The 13182-nt window shown below is 38.2% G+C and overlaps 1 protein-coding gene across 1 annotated transcript; it reads right to left on the bottom strand.

Annotated features, from left to right (window-relative positions):
• Positions 1-8972: 8972 nt before the first annotated feature.
• LOC123194699 (trafficking protein particle complex subunit 5-like) lies at positions 8973-12461 on the bottom strand. The gene is made up of 8 exons (XM_044608060.1): positions 12305-12461; positions 11882-11970; positions 11683-11746; positions 10673-10750; positions 10352-10428; positions 10171-10237; positions 9972-10079; positions 8973-9245 (listed from the first exon to the last, which is right to left on the bottom strand). The coding sequence occupies exons 1-8, from the start codon at positions 12374-12376 to the stop codon at positions 9216-9218; spliced, it is 585 nt and encodes a 194-aa protein (XP_044463995.1). The 5' UTR covers positions 12377-12461; the 3' UTR covers positions 8973-9215.
• Between the last annotated feature and the right edge of the window lie 721 nt (positions 12462-13182).

Here is a 13182-nt window from a genome sequence, read left to right as displayed (position 1 = left end):
CATACCTCTTTCAATTTTCCCTATCTCTATTCTTTAATATCATTTTTCTCTTCCACATATATTTCATTGTATTGGAATATGATTGGTCATTGTGTGATTGCAGGTGGAGGCTACTGATGTTTACATTCTTTACATCGTCAATTTTATCTTGTTAGGCTTTTCTTATAATAGTTATATTTAATGACCTCTTTTTAATGACCTGTTTGCCACATTCGATTCTGCAGAAGGACCCAGACAGTTTGCTATTTAGTAAAAGAACTAAGCTGCTACAGAGAGCCGGCTTCAGTAGTTTCTGACCTTCAAGGTGTGAAATATATTTATCCGACTATTGTATGAAGATGTCTTTAGTTTCGTTTTAATTTTCTTCTTGATTGTTATTCCGCTTTCTCTGCTTCTTGTGCTTGAAGACATTCTCTTTGGTATGCGGAAAGATGGAAAGTTGTAGGCATGTTCTGGACATTTACTTCATTAGTAGTTCCCTTTTTGCTATATTGTTTCTGTTAGGGGTGAACGGTTTAGATACCATGTGAAAATTTACGGAACTGGAACCGGAACTGACCGGTTTCTAAAAATAGGAACCGGAACTTGAAACCTACAAGGTTGGTTCCTACCTGGAATAGGTTTTGGGTAGGTTCTGATTCCTACCTGGAACCTGTATGATATTTCAAATTTTATTATTTAAAATATTAAAAAAAATTTACCTCTTTCAAATTCAACTAATGTGACCAGAACAATAAATCCAGAACAGTGTTTTCTTCTGTATATAAATTTTCTGTGGACAACAATTAAACACTGTTTTCTTTTTTAGCACAAAGGAACAAAATAAAATAATAATAATAACAATAATGTGTACAGTACAAACGTGGGAAAAAATTGCAGAAAGGATTGTGTTTACTGTTTACAGAAGCCAGCAGGACTATGCAAGATACTTCTCCCTTATCTATTGTGTTTCTTATAATTAAAAAGATAGAAAATATAAGATTGGCTGATGAGAGAGTTAAGTTAGGAATGAGATGGTAGCTATTTATAGTGTGAAGAGAAATGAAATTGGATGGATGAACTGGCTGAGCCAGCCATGAATTTTAAGCAGATTAAAAAAAGGAGAGTAGATATGCTTCTTTTGTCTTTATTTTCATTACAATCTGCTTTGGTATTTGTATTTTTTTCTAAATCCAAATACATGAATTAGATTTTTCATTTAATCTGTTCTGTTTTAGGATTTGCAATTTATAGAGATTCTACTTTGTGACCGGTTCTCATTCTTGTTTTTTATAATGTGGAACCAGAACCAAAAGTTAGATACCAGCTGTTTTGGTTCCAGTTTGGTTTTTTTGCATACCCCTAGTTTCTGTCAAGCAGTATTAGGCAACCGAATCAGGCCTTCAGTGGAAATGTCTAAGATTTTTTACTTGATTAATTGTATAAGTGTATAGCAGATTGTTATTGTAACATTCAGTCCAATAGTCTGATCTATTGTCAAAATATAAGTTATTTAACCAATCCACTCTATAGAGGCGATTGGAAGAGATGTATAAGAGTTAGTGTTGAATAATTGTATAAGTACACTGTTGGGAACCTAATTACGAAAGTTTATCACCGCAGGCCCAAAGGAGACAATACAAAAAGCAGCCCAAGGGGTATGGATAATAGCCCAGGTGAGAGCAAAAGTGAAGACCAAAGGGATGAGGGCAGTTTGGACAATGTACCCAGGCAGTTGAAATTAATTGAAGCCTCTTTTCCAGAATTCAGAGAGGAGCTTTCAGTGGTGGGGTCCATTGACGGTTAGGAGGCAACACATATAATAGAAAAAACATGGATGAGGGGAGATTATGTTGGATGATGTTTTTAGTAGCAGAATAGAATTGGAGAGGGCTGGCTCTCGGAACCCAGCATTCCTTTACTTTATTTTTACTGTTTGTTATTGTTTTTGCTGTTACCTTGTGGGATACTTGTTGGTTTTGTTATTGAACTTATTTCTGTGGATTAGAGCAAGATTGCTGAAATATTATTTCATCATGGACATGGAAATGGAATAGAAACTTTGCTTGATTTTTTTTCAATAGAAATCTGTTAGTTACATTTATATGATACATGCAAATGAAAATGAAGAAATAATTCTGATTGTTCCTTCCTTGCTTGGCTGTGAATGAATGTTGGAAGACTATTGAGTTGAGTTGATGCTGGAAAGACCCTAGACACTGAGACTGTAGGAGGAGGCTGTATCTGGAAACTTGTTGGAGGAGCTGCTGTGAATTTCTAGAACCTTCAGTCAGCTGGAAAATTTGGCCATCCTTCCAGGTCTGTAACAAACTTGGTATCAGAGTCGACGAAACTGGGTAATGGTAACAACGAGAATGGAAGGGAGAGTTGAGGAGTTAGAAAAGCATTGCAAGGACTTGGCTGAAAAAGTAGCGTTTATGGACGAGAAATTGGGGCAAACCGAAGCCCTTCACAACCTCATGATTTGATAACATAGATGGGAATTTGTATGAAATACGACAATTATTGTCGAAAAATGTCAGAGGGAAAGAAGCTGAAACTGTGCCAACTCCCACGGTTGGTCATGCACAAGCACCATTTCTATCGGATACGCATACCGTCACAGAACAGAATTTCGATCAGACCATTCCTCCACCGCCACCTCTAATTCCTGGAGTCAGAGTAGTTTAAGGAGAGACTTCCAGAAACAACTACAGGCCACACTATGGCCATGCTGATTACTGTAATCGTCGAGACCACCACCACCACCACCACCACCGCAGGATGGAACTTCCCATGTTTAATGGAGAAAATCTGTGGGGCTGGATAGCCAAAGCTGAGCGGTATTTTCAGATGAATGGTATGGATGAAAGAGAACGTCTACCGGCGGTAATACTCTGTTTTGAAGGCGAGGCCCTGAGCTGGCTACAATTTCGGGAACTATGGGAGCCGTTCAGAGAATGGAGAGAATTGAAGGAGGAGTTATTCCTCCGTTTCGGGTTGACGCAGAATCGTACTCCCTATGAGCAAATCATTCTCCACCGCTAGACAGGATCGGTGGCCGAGTATCGCGCACGATTTGAACAACTGGTAGCCATGCTACCGGCAGCGTCCATTGAATGGCTGAAGGGCGCTTTCATGGCTGGTTTGAGCCCTCGTATCCAGGCGGAATTACGTTTATTAGCACCAACAAACCTCCGGTCCTTAATGCAGATGGCGACAGATGTGGAATAGCACGACTGGGCAATTTATGGCGCGGGTTGGAATCCGGGTGTAGCTGAAGCAGTCCGTTTCCAGCCGGGTCAAGGTAATTATCCTTTGAGCATACCACCGGGTTACTTAATGCACCCACACATTGTAGGCCCATCGCCTCACGCCCCCTACCTTAACCAGAACCCACCACTTAATTGGGCTGAACCAAACCAACCACACCCAAACCTAACTTACAACAGCCCAGCCAGTAACCCAGAAGCCAAACCTGCTATCCATACTCAATAAATAACCAAATACTGACCCAACCCAGTCCCTCCCCCAACCTGGCCCTGACCCGATCTGCTTACCCTGCTGAATCCATAGCCCAAAACCCGAATCCTTATTTAAACCTTACCCAAACCCAATCCAATTCCTATCACCCGCCCAAGGTTAGCGCATCTCTTCCACCCATTATCGCTCCAGTGACTTCTTCAACCACAAATCCCAGTCCGCCGACGCACTTAGCCACTCACTCAACACCAGCCGTGACTACCAACTACCCAGCACCACCGCATTCCAATTCCTACCTAACGAACATGTCAACGCCTCCGTTGACCACTAATTCATACACCATTCCAAACCGAAGGCCACCCTTTTCTCCTTCAGCCCCACGACGACTGTCCCAGCCAGAGATTCAAGCCCGAATCGTGCAAGGATTTTGTTTCAAATGTGGCGATAAATACAGTTCCACTCACCAGTGCCGGTTCAGACAGCTTCGGCTCATGCTATGTAAAGAGGAAGATGTAGTTTCGGACCTTCCATCTGAAGAAGCAACAGACGAACAACAACCGAAAATACAGGAGCTCAAGCTCTCTAGACACTTTGTGGTAGGTATTAATTCCCCTATATCAATGAAGTTACTGGGCAAAATCTCTGGAAATGATGTAGTGGTATTGGTCGATTCCGATGCCACTCACAGTTTTCTCTCCTAACAATTAGTCACTGACTTAGCTCTCCTGATCCAACGAAAGGCGTTCTCAGTCACTGTAGGCAACGGACAGAGCATCAAGGGAAGCGGCGTATGCAGGGCAGTTAAATTACACTTGGGCTCCATTCATTTCCTTTAGGATTTCTATGTGTTTCAACTTGGTAATGTGGATGTAATTCTTGGAATGGATTGGTTGTCTACATTAGGAATCGTCCATAGTGATTGGCAATCATTAACTATGTGGTTTGATTGGAATGGCCAGCAAGTGTCTCTCCAGGGGGACCCTTCCTTAATTACCAGAGAAACTTCTCTCCGTGGGTTCTGTAAAACCTTAAAAAACTGCCACTGCCACCTTGTCTATTGGATTGCACTCACTCAAACTGTGGTTGAGGACGACAGGCTAGAACAGCCAAAAATTGCTACAGTGTTGCAACGCTTCCAGTACTTATTTGAAGAGCCTTCCGGTTTCCTTCCTTGACGGACTCATGATCATGCTATACGGCTAGTGGAGGCCGCCATTCCACCCAACATTTGCCCTTACCGCTATCCGCATCATTTGAAAAATGAAGTGGAAAGGCAGATCCAGGACATGTTAAAGGCAGACATCATCTGCCCAAGTATCAACCCCTTCTTCAGCCCAGTTCTACTGGTTCAGAAGAAGGACGACGGCTGGCGTTTTTGTGTTGATTACAGGGTCCTCAACAAGCTCATGATTCCAGATAAGTTTCCTATTCCAGCTATTGATGAATTGTTAGATGAGTTATATGGAGCCACTATTTTTAGTAAATTAGATTTGAAGTCGGGCTACCATCAAATTTGCATTGTTGATAATGATATTGAGAAAACTGCTTTTCGGACCCATAATGGATATTACGAATTCTTGGTAATGCCATTTGGTTTGTCCAATGCACCAGCCACTTTACAAGCCTTGATGAATACGGTTTTTCGTGACTACTTGCGTCGTTTTATATTAGTATTCTTTGATGATATATTGATTTACAGTCGAGACCTTGCAAATCACATTAAGCACTTGGCTACGACATTGACCTTGCTATCCGAACACAAATTAGTCTTGAATAGAAAAAAAATGTTCTTTTGCTGTTACACAGCTTGAGTATGAAGAAGCTACACATGCTTTTGAGACTCTTAAGAAGATTATGACTTCGGTTCCGGTGTTAGCAATGCCAGATTTTACTCAATCATTTATTGTGGAGACAGATGCATCGGCTACAGGTATCGGGGCAGTTCTTATGCATGGTGGCAGGCTAATTTCCTTCATGAGTCAAACTTTATCTCTAAGGAGTTAGGCAAAATCAATCTATGAGCGGGAGTTAATGGCTATAGTCTTGGCTTTACAAAAATGACGACATTATTTATTGGGTAAGCACTTTATAGTCCATACCGACCAGAAGAGCCTCAAATATTTAATGGAGCAGACAATTGTGAGTGGTGATGAAATTGTTGGGATTTGATTTTGAGATACAGTATCGATCGGGAGTGGAAAACAAAGCTGCAGATGCCCTTTCCAGATTACCTACTTGCACTAACCTAGCCGTTCTCTCTACTAGTTCATGGGTTGAGGGTGACATTGTGGCAGAGGAGGTTCGTTTTGACCAACATTATCGAGGCATCATTCAGGATTTACTTCAGGACCCAACCAACCATGCCAATTTTGTGTTGAAAAATGGGATCCTTTTTTATAAAGGTAGATTGGTGCTTATCTCCCACTCCACTGTTCTTCCTGTTGTTTTGTCTGAGTTTCATGCTTCCTCATTTGGTGGTCATTCGGGGTTTTTTCGCACTTATAAACGGATTACAACGGTGTTCTTCTAGGAGGATTTCGTGGCCAGTTGTGAAGTTTGTCAAAAGAGTAAATATCAGACTATGAGCCCAGCTGGACTGTTGCAACCCTTGCCAAACCCCGATAAAGTTTGGGACGACATTACTATGGATTTTATTGGAGGCCTACCCCGAATGAGTCAAAGAGATACTATACTCGTCATAGTTGACAGATTGACAAAATATTCTCATTTTTTGTTGCTGTTGCATCCATATACTGCAAAAGATGTGACTGAATTATTTGGGAGGGAAATTGTTCGTCTTCATGGTTACCCTCGCTCCATTATCTCCGATCGAGACCGTCTCTTCATGAGTCATTTCTGGATCGAGTTATTTCGTGCTATGGGGACAGTTTTGAAGTTTAGTACTGCTTATCATCCCTAGACCGATGGTCAAACGGAGGTCCTTAATCATAGCCTTGAGAGTTATCTACGTTGTTTTTGTGTTCAACGACCACGAAGTTGGACCAAATGGCTTCCTTGGGCGGAATATTAGTACAATACTTCCTTCCACAGTTCCATTGGTATGATCCCTTTTAAAGCTTTGTATGGGCGTGACCTTCCTATATTACTAAGGTGGGGTTCCATGACATCCAAAATTGATGACGTGGGTGTTTTGCTACAACAAAGGGATGCTATCTTGAATGAGCTTAAAGACCACCTACATCGTGCCCAAGAACGCATGAAAAGACAAGCCGACTTGAAAAGGAGAGAAGTCCAATTTGAGGTGGGTGATAAGGTATTCCTCAAGCTACAACCTTATCGTTTTAAAAATTTGGCTAAACGACCCAATGAGAAGCTAAGCCCTCGGTTTTATGGGCCTTATGACATTCTTGAGAAGATTGGAGCGGTTGCATATCGTTTGCTCTTACCACCGGGTACCAAAATTCACCTGTTTTCCATGTCTCTCAGCTTAAGAAGTTGGTTGGGACTGAAATTCAATCCCAACCTTTACCCACCTGCCTCACGGACGATTTAGAGCTCCAATTGCAACCGAAGGCCTTGTTGGGAACTCGTTATGCTAAGAATGGCAGCCTAGAGGTTCTTTTGAAATGGCAGCATCTACCCCCATGTGAAAACTCGTGGGAGGACTATATGGAAGTTAATGAGCAGTTCCCTTCTTTTCACCTTGAGGACAAGGTGCGACTCTTAGGGGGGGTATTGTTGGGAATCTAATTACAAAAGTTTATCACTGTAGGCCCAAATGAGACAATACAGAAAGCAGCCCAAGGGGTATGGATAATAGCCCAGCTAAGAGCAAAAGTGAAGACCAAAGGGATGAGGGTAGTTTGGACAATGCACCCAGACAGCTGAAATTAATTGAAGTCTCTTTTCCAGAATTCAGAGAGGAGCTTTCAGTGGTGGGGTCCATTGACGGTTAGGAGGCATCACATATAATGGAAAAAACATGGATGAGGGGAGATTATGTTGGATGATGTTTTTAGTAGCAGAATAGAATTGGAGAGGGCTGACTCTCGGAACCCAGCATTCCTTTAGTTTATTTTTATTGTTTGTTATTGTTTTTGCTGTTACTTTGTGGGATACTTGTTGGTTTTGTTATTGAACTTATTTCTGTGGATTGGAGCAAGATTGCTGAAATATTATTTCATCATGGACATGGAAATGGAATAGAAACTTTGTTTGATTTTTATTCAATAGAAATCTGTTAGTTACATTTATATGATACATGCAAATGAAAATGAAGAAATAATTCTGATTGTTCCTTCCTTGCTTGGCTGTGAATGAATGTTGAAAGACTATTAAGTTGAGTTGATGCTGGAAAGACCCTAGACACTGAGACTGCAGGAGGAGGCTGTATCTGGAAACTTGCTGGAGGAGCTGCTGTGAATTTCTAGAACCTTCAGTCAGCTGAAAAATTTGGCCATCCTTCCAGGTCTGTAACATACACACAAGATTGTTATTGTAATTTGTAACATCTGGTTTAATAGCTTGCCTCACTTTTAAAGTACTGATAATTTACCCAATCTTTTCGTATCATTCACAAGTGATGTGGAACCCATTGTATGTTTGGTGGAGATGTTTAAAATTTTAGTCTCGATTAATTGTATAATACATAAGAGATTGTTATAGTAAAATCTAGTCAAGATATTGTTTTCGAGTGATGTGGGGGCCCAAGTGTCAAGATACCTTCTCTTAATATTTCTAAGTGATGTGAGGTCTATACGTGTGGCCTATATGTGAGACTTACTATCAAAATATTGTTTGTTTTAGGCACAGAGTCCATTGTAATCTTGTTTTAAACTTTGTAACCCAAAATGCATGCTTAGAAGCACTCACGAACCATTTTTAGCCAATCCTCTTTTGTTATTTTCAAGTGATGTGAAATACTCAAACAAACTTAACATCTTTCTTGTACTTTGTTGATGTGAGATTTGTAAAGAGGAGTTATAGATCTTGTGAGAAATTCTTGCTAATTTATCCTATTCATTTTGCTGATTTATCTTTGTTCGATTGATGGAAGCATTGAGAAGGGGTATTACTATCATTCTTTGTTTTATATTGAATATGTTCACTTGATCATTCCCATTTTGTTGAAACTGGAAAAACAGAGAAGAAAATACATGAAAATTGAATTTTTTATTTTTATTTTTATATCCTACAATGTTGTATATTTATCACAAAAAGATTATAATTGCCTTGTTAATGCTAATTTCATTTTCAAATATTGTTTTTAATGAATGATAACAAATTATGCATGAAAATTACAGCTTAGTTTGTGGACAATCTTTTAGGCTGATTGATGTCTCAAATGACTAGAATGTAAAGGTTTCAACCATTCGAATTGACGATTTATCCATTATAAATCCTCTATTATTAATAAAATAGTTAATGTTTCTTTTATTTGTTGTGTTTGTTTGCTGTTTTAGTTTTTGTGTGAATATTGGCGGGGTATCCATTTCCCACTGTTGCGAATTCCTAGATCACAATGGCTTCTAGATTGAACAATCCAGGAGTTAATATGAACACCAAAATGAATTCTATTCAACCATAACATTTTACTTTACATCAATTCAAGTATAATCACCAAGCTAATTCAAGTATAGCACAAATTCAGTTAGTGTCAAGGACAGGTTCTTCACATTGCCAGATACAACTCCCGATTGGTATGAGAACACAGCAAAACATTATTGAGCGTCCCCTGGCATGTTGCTGTAAAACATCGAAAAGAATAGCATGGGATAATCTTCATATCAGTGTCAAGATAACCTTGCTTCTCTTTGAAGTACCTGATTTGAGGAAGAAAAATACAGGGTAATGCAAAAAAATATACAAGTTTTGTCATACAGAGGGAAAATGTACTATGGCAACATAATTTATATGATGATGCTCAGCAGAACTTCTCATAAAAGATGAAGGTTTTATCCGGATCGAGTTGTCCAACAATATGAGATTGTTATTATAACATCTGGTTCAACAGTCTGACCTTTTGTTAAGATATTGTTTGTTTTGGACAATAAATCATCAGCTGGAATTAAAGGGTAACAAGATATACTTTGTACAATGGCAGCATAATTTACAAGCTGAGGCTCAACAGAACTTCTCATAAAAGAAGGCGGCTTTATGTGGATTGAGGAGTCTATGGGCTGTTATGAACATGAAGTTGCCAAGAATACTTCTTAAGAAGAAAATGAAGTATAGATTTCAAGTTTCTCATTAAAACCAGTTAAATAAATCCACAATTGTGATTTTTCGTACTAATAATTGTTTTCCTTATGAAGCTACAATGAAAATTTTGTTTGATGGGTTAAGTCTCTTCAAGGATTCATGGGATAATAAGTTACTAAATCAAAGCTTAACTAGGCTCCAATTTCCGGACCATGCATCAAAATCTTGATAATGACCTCAATCGTTTGGCTCATGAATCCTAGGGCATGAGTATTTGCTTTGGCAAATGGTGAACCTAAGTTCAAGGTGTAATTTGCACTAATGAAAGAGTTAAGTGTCAGAAGTACCTCTTCAGCAAACTTTATTAAAATGGTTGTTCGAGGCCGTTGCTGTCCCTCCACTGGTACAAAGTGTGCTGTCACCACGGCAGGGAAGCCAGCACTGTCTAAAACACCCTTCATGAATTATAAAAACAAAAAAATTGCCGTTCAGAGCTTTCATCTACCAGGCAGCCGGTCGACATATACAAGATTATGTGCTACTTACCCGTACTATTCCAGCAACAAATGCCCCACAATTAAATGTACCCATGTCTTTTGGGATTGAAATAAATCTACAACAACGAAACAGTGTAGAACAATAGATCATCAGCAGGAATTGACGGGAAACAAGATATTGCAAGTTGTAACATTAGCATGATCAATGAAAGCTATAAGCATATCAAAACCTGTTTACAAGAAGCTCCTTCTCACTGATCATGTATTCATCTTCATGTTCAGTACCTTTCTCAAGTGAGTCAGCCACCTGTTAAGGTAAAAGATAGTAACAAAAATACTAAGATGAGAAACTGATTTTATTTTTATATTATAGGAAATAAGCTATTCCATGTACAAGAAAAAGGAACTATTCAACTTTCAGATGCTAAAATTAATGATCAGAAGCAGGAAACAGAGAGAATTTCCTGAACTGACACAAAGGGGTTTGAGGAAATTATTGAATTTTCAGGTATTACATCCTAAAAGCACAAATGGCTCATAAAACTGCTCACCTTTCCAAATAAGACCTTCCATACGGTACTGTGTACAAATGACAATATACCCAACAACCGGGTCTCCCTTCTATTTCCCTGTGGCATATAAAATGAAGAAAATGAATAAACTATAACTGTAGCAATTTTGCTTCTGCCATGAATTAGAATATACACCCACAAACACACACATATACATCAGCAAGCACAAACAAAAAAATCTTACATGAGATAACACCACTAGGCTTATAATTAGAGCAAACATATCATTGCAAGTCTTCAAATGTTCAATGCATTATCAGAACAACTGTGCACAGCAAAATCTCTCAAAACATAGAAAGCTGACAACAAATGCAAGTCGCAAGTTATAGCATAACACTGCAACAGACTGTTAGTTCCATGGAATATATCATCAGTATATTAAAGTTCCTTGCCAATTTCCATAAAGAAACTCCAAATACTCCAGACATTTCAGTTGAAATTTAATGATGAAACAATATATTCAGGCACCCAAGATTGGAACCCAAACATGTACAACCAGAATACAAGACAACAAATCAAGGTAGCTTTAACCTCAGAAAGATTCATAATTCACAATATGGCACTATATCACAAATAAAATACCCATTAAATACCTCAGCAACAAAAACCTCCAAGTGTCCAAAACATAGATTTCATTAAAAATGTAACAATTATTAACAAAAATATGAATGTCTTTTCATATAATACTGTTAGATCAAAGCTTCACTTATACATAAACATTTGCATCATAGTGTGTGATGAAGATCAATCCTACATGCTCATGACACTATCAATCAATTCCATTACAACCTTTCAGTCAATGAAGAAATAAAGATGCCCAATGTAGGCTAACTTTCTCATTGCCACTTATGTAGCTCATACAGGCAGATCAACATCATAACCCTTGTAACATGCAATGAAGCATGAAAAAAAATTCAACAACCATTTTATGATCCTAGGAATTACGTGGATATTCCAAACAGAAATGTAATTCTACACCATATTCACACCTTATCCCTATGGCAAAGAAGTTCTAGAACTCGAGCTCCAACAGCATAACCTGCATCCTCCAGCCTGCAACAGTGTGCAACTCTGATAACTAAAACAGTAAATCTGCAAATTACTACTAATGACTCAACTTGCCATTGATCATATTGACTCCAAGTCCAACCAAGGAATCTATATTTTGGCAGTACGATTAAAACTTACCTTCGCTCTAATTCTGCAATATTGTCAACTTGGGTTTGATTGTACTGAACAAGCTCCGAGAACAAAAATGCAAATGCACTAAAACTTACCTGACAATTACCACAAAATTAAACAAAATTTCCAAATATATTCACTTCAGCCCCAAAATTCAATCTATTTTTGCAAATATTACCCTTTACTTACCTAATCATCAATTCAAATATAGCAAAGTCAAAGATCAAAGTGGAAGAAGATCAGAGTGAAATTTCCGTAAAAAAACAATGTGAAAAATCTTAAGATCTAAATATCGATTTTCGCTCGTAAAAGCAACCTCGGAATCGAAATCCTAAGCCAAAAAAACCAAACCAACTTGATAACACGTTTTCTCGGCAGCCAAACAGAGTTTGAAGTGGAAAAGAAATTCAACAAGTGAAGAGAGAGTACCTCTTGCTTGCCTTTGCTGAGAGGTTTGTCGAGAACGTTAGAGTACTGCTTGATCTTACTTACTCCGATCATGTTTTCCTCTTTGATTTTCTTTCGTTTTCTTCCAGTTTTCTTGTGCACGTTCTCAGAGAAAGCGAATCCAAGGATGAAGGAAATTTTGTGGAACTGGGTCGGGTCGGGTTAGCCTCAGTTTGCATTCTCTTCACGGACCGGGTTCACCCGTATAACCCCCAAGATTGTGGCAATGTAAATAACCCCCATGTTTTCGCAAAGAAGGAATCGTAACCCCATCAATTAGGATTAATGTTCAAAAGGATATTATTGTCTTTTTTGTAATTTATGAATATAAAAAAATTAAAATCAAAATTTTGAAACCCTAATCAAATGTAAAACTAAAAAAAATTAAAACCCTAATATGTTAATACAAGGCCTTTAAAGTCTCATACCATAACTAATCACATGTGGTTAATTGTAAGAGTGATGTCGTGATTAATGTGATTAAATATAAATCTTAATTGATGATTTTACATGCATAAATATCAATGTATTAAATATTATGAATGTGTTTCTTTTTGTACGACTATTATAGATTATGTATTATATTTCTAATAAATGAGAAAATTAGATTTAATTATAAATAAATTTTATATTGTATTTTGTTTTTGTTAGAAAGAGCAAAAGTAGATTTTTCTTTTTTCACTTTTAAGCTTGTGGTCTAAATACTGCAAACCCTTCCTTCACAATGGTTCGAAGGTATTTCATGACAACTTGGTATAAGTACATAAAAATATACTATTATAATATTAAATCGTGTTTTTTAAATATAAAGAGGTTGGTACGAGTAAACCAAACTTGGGGGTTTATGATTGCCCCATTAA

This window comes from Mangifera indica, chromosome 13 (genome assembly GCF_011075055.1).
Source record: "Mangifera indica cultivar Alphonso chromosome 13, CATAS_Mindica_2.1, whole genome shotgun sequence".
Classification (NCBI taxonomy): domain Eukaryota; kingdom Viridiplantae; phylum Streptophyta; class Magnoliopsida; order Sapindales; family Anacardiaceae; genus Mangifera; species Mangifera indica.
The sequence above is the reverse complement of the archived record's forward strand: the minus strand, read 5'-3'. Positions and strand labels throughout refer to the sequence as shown.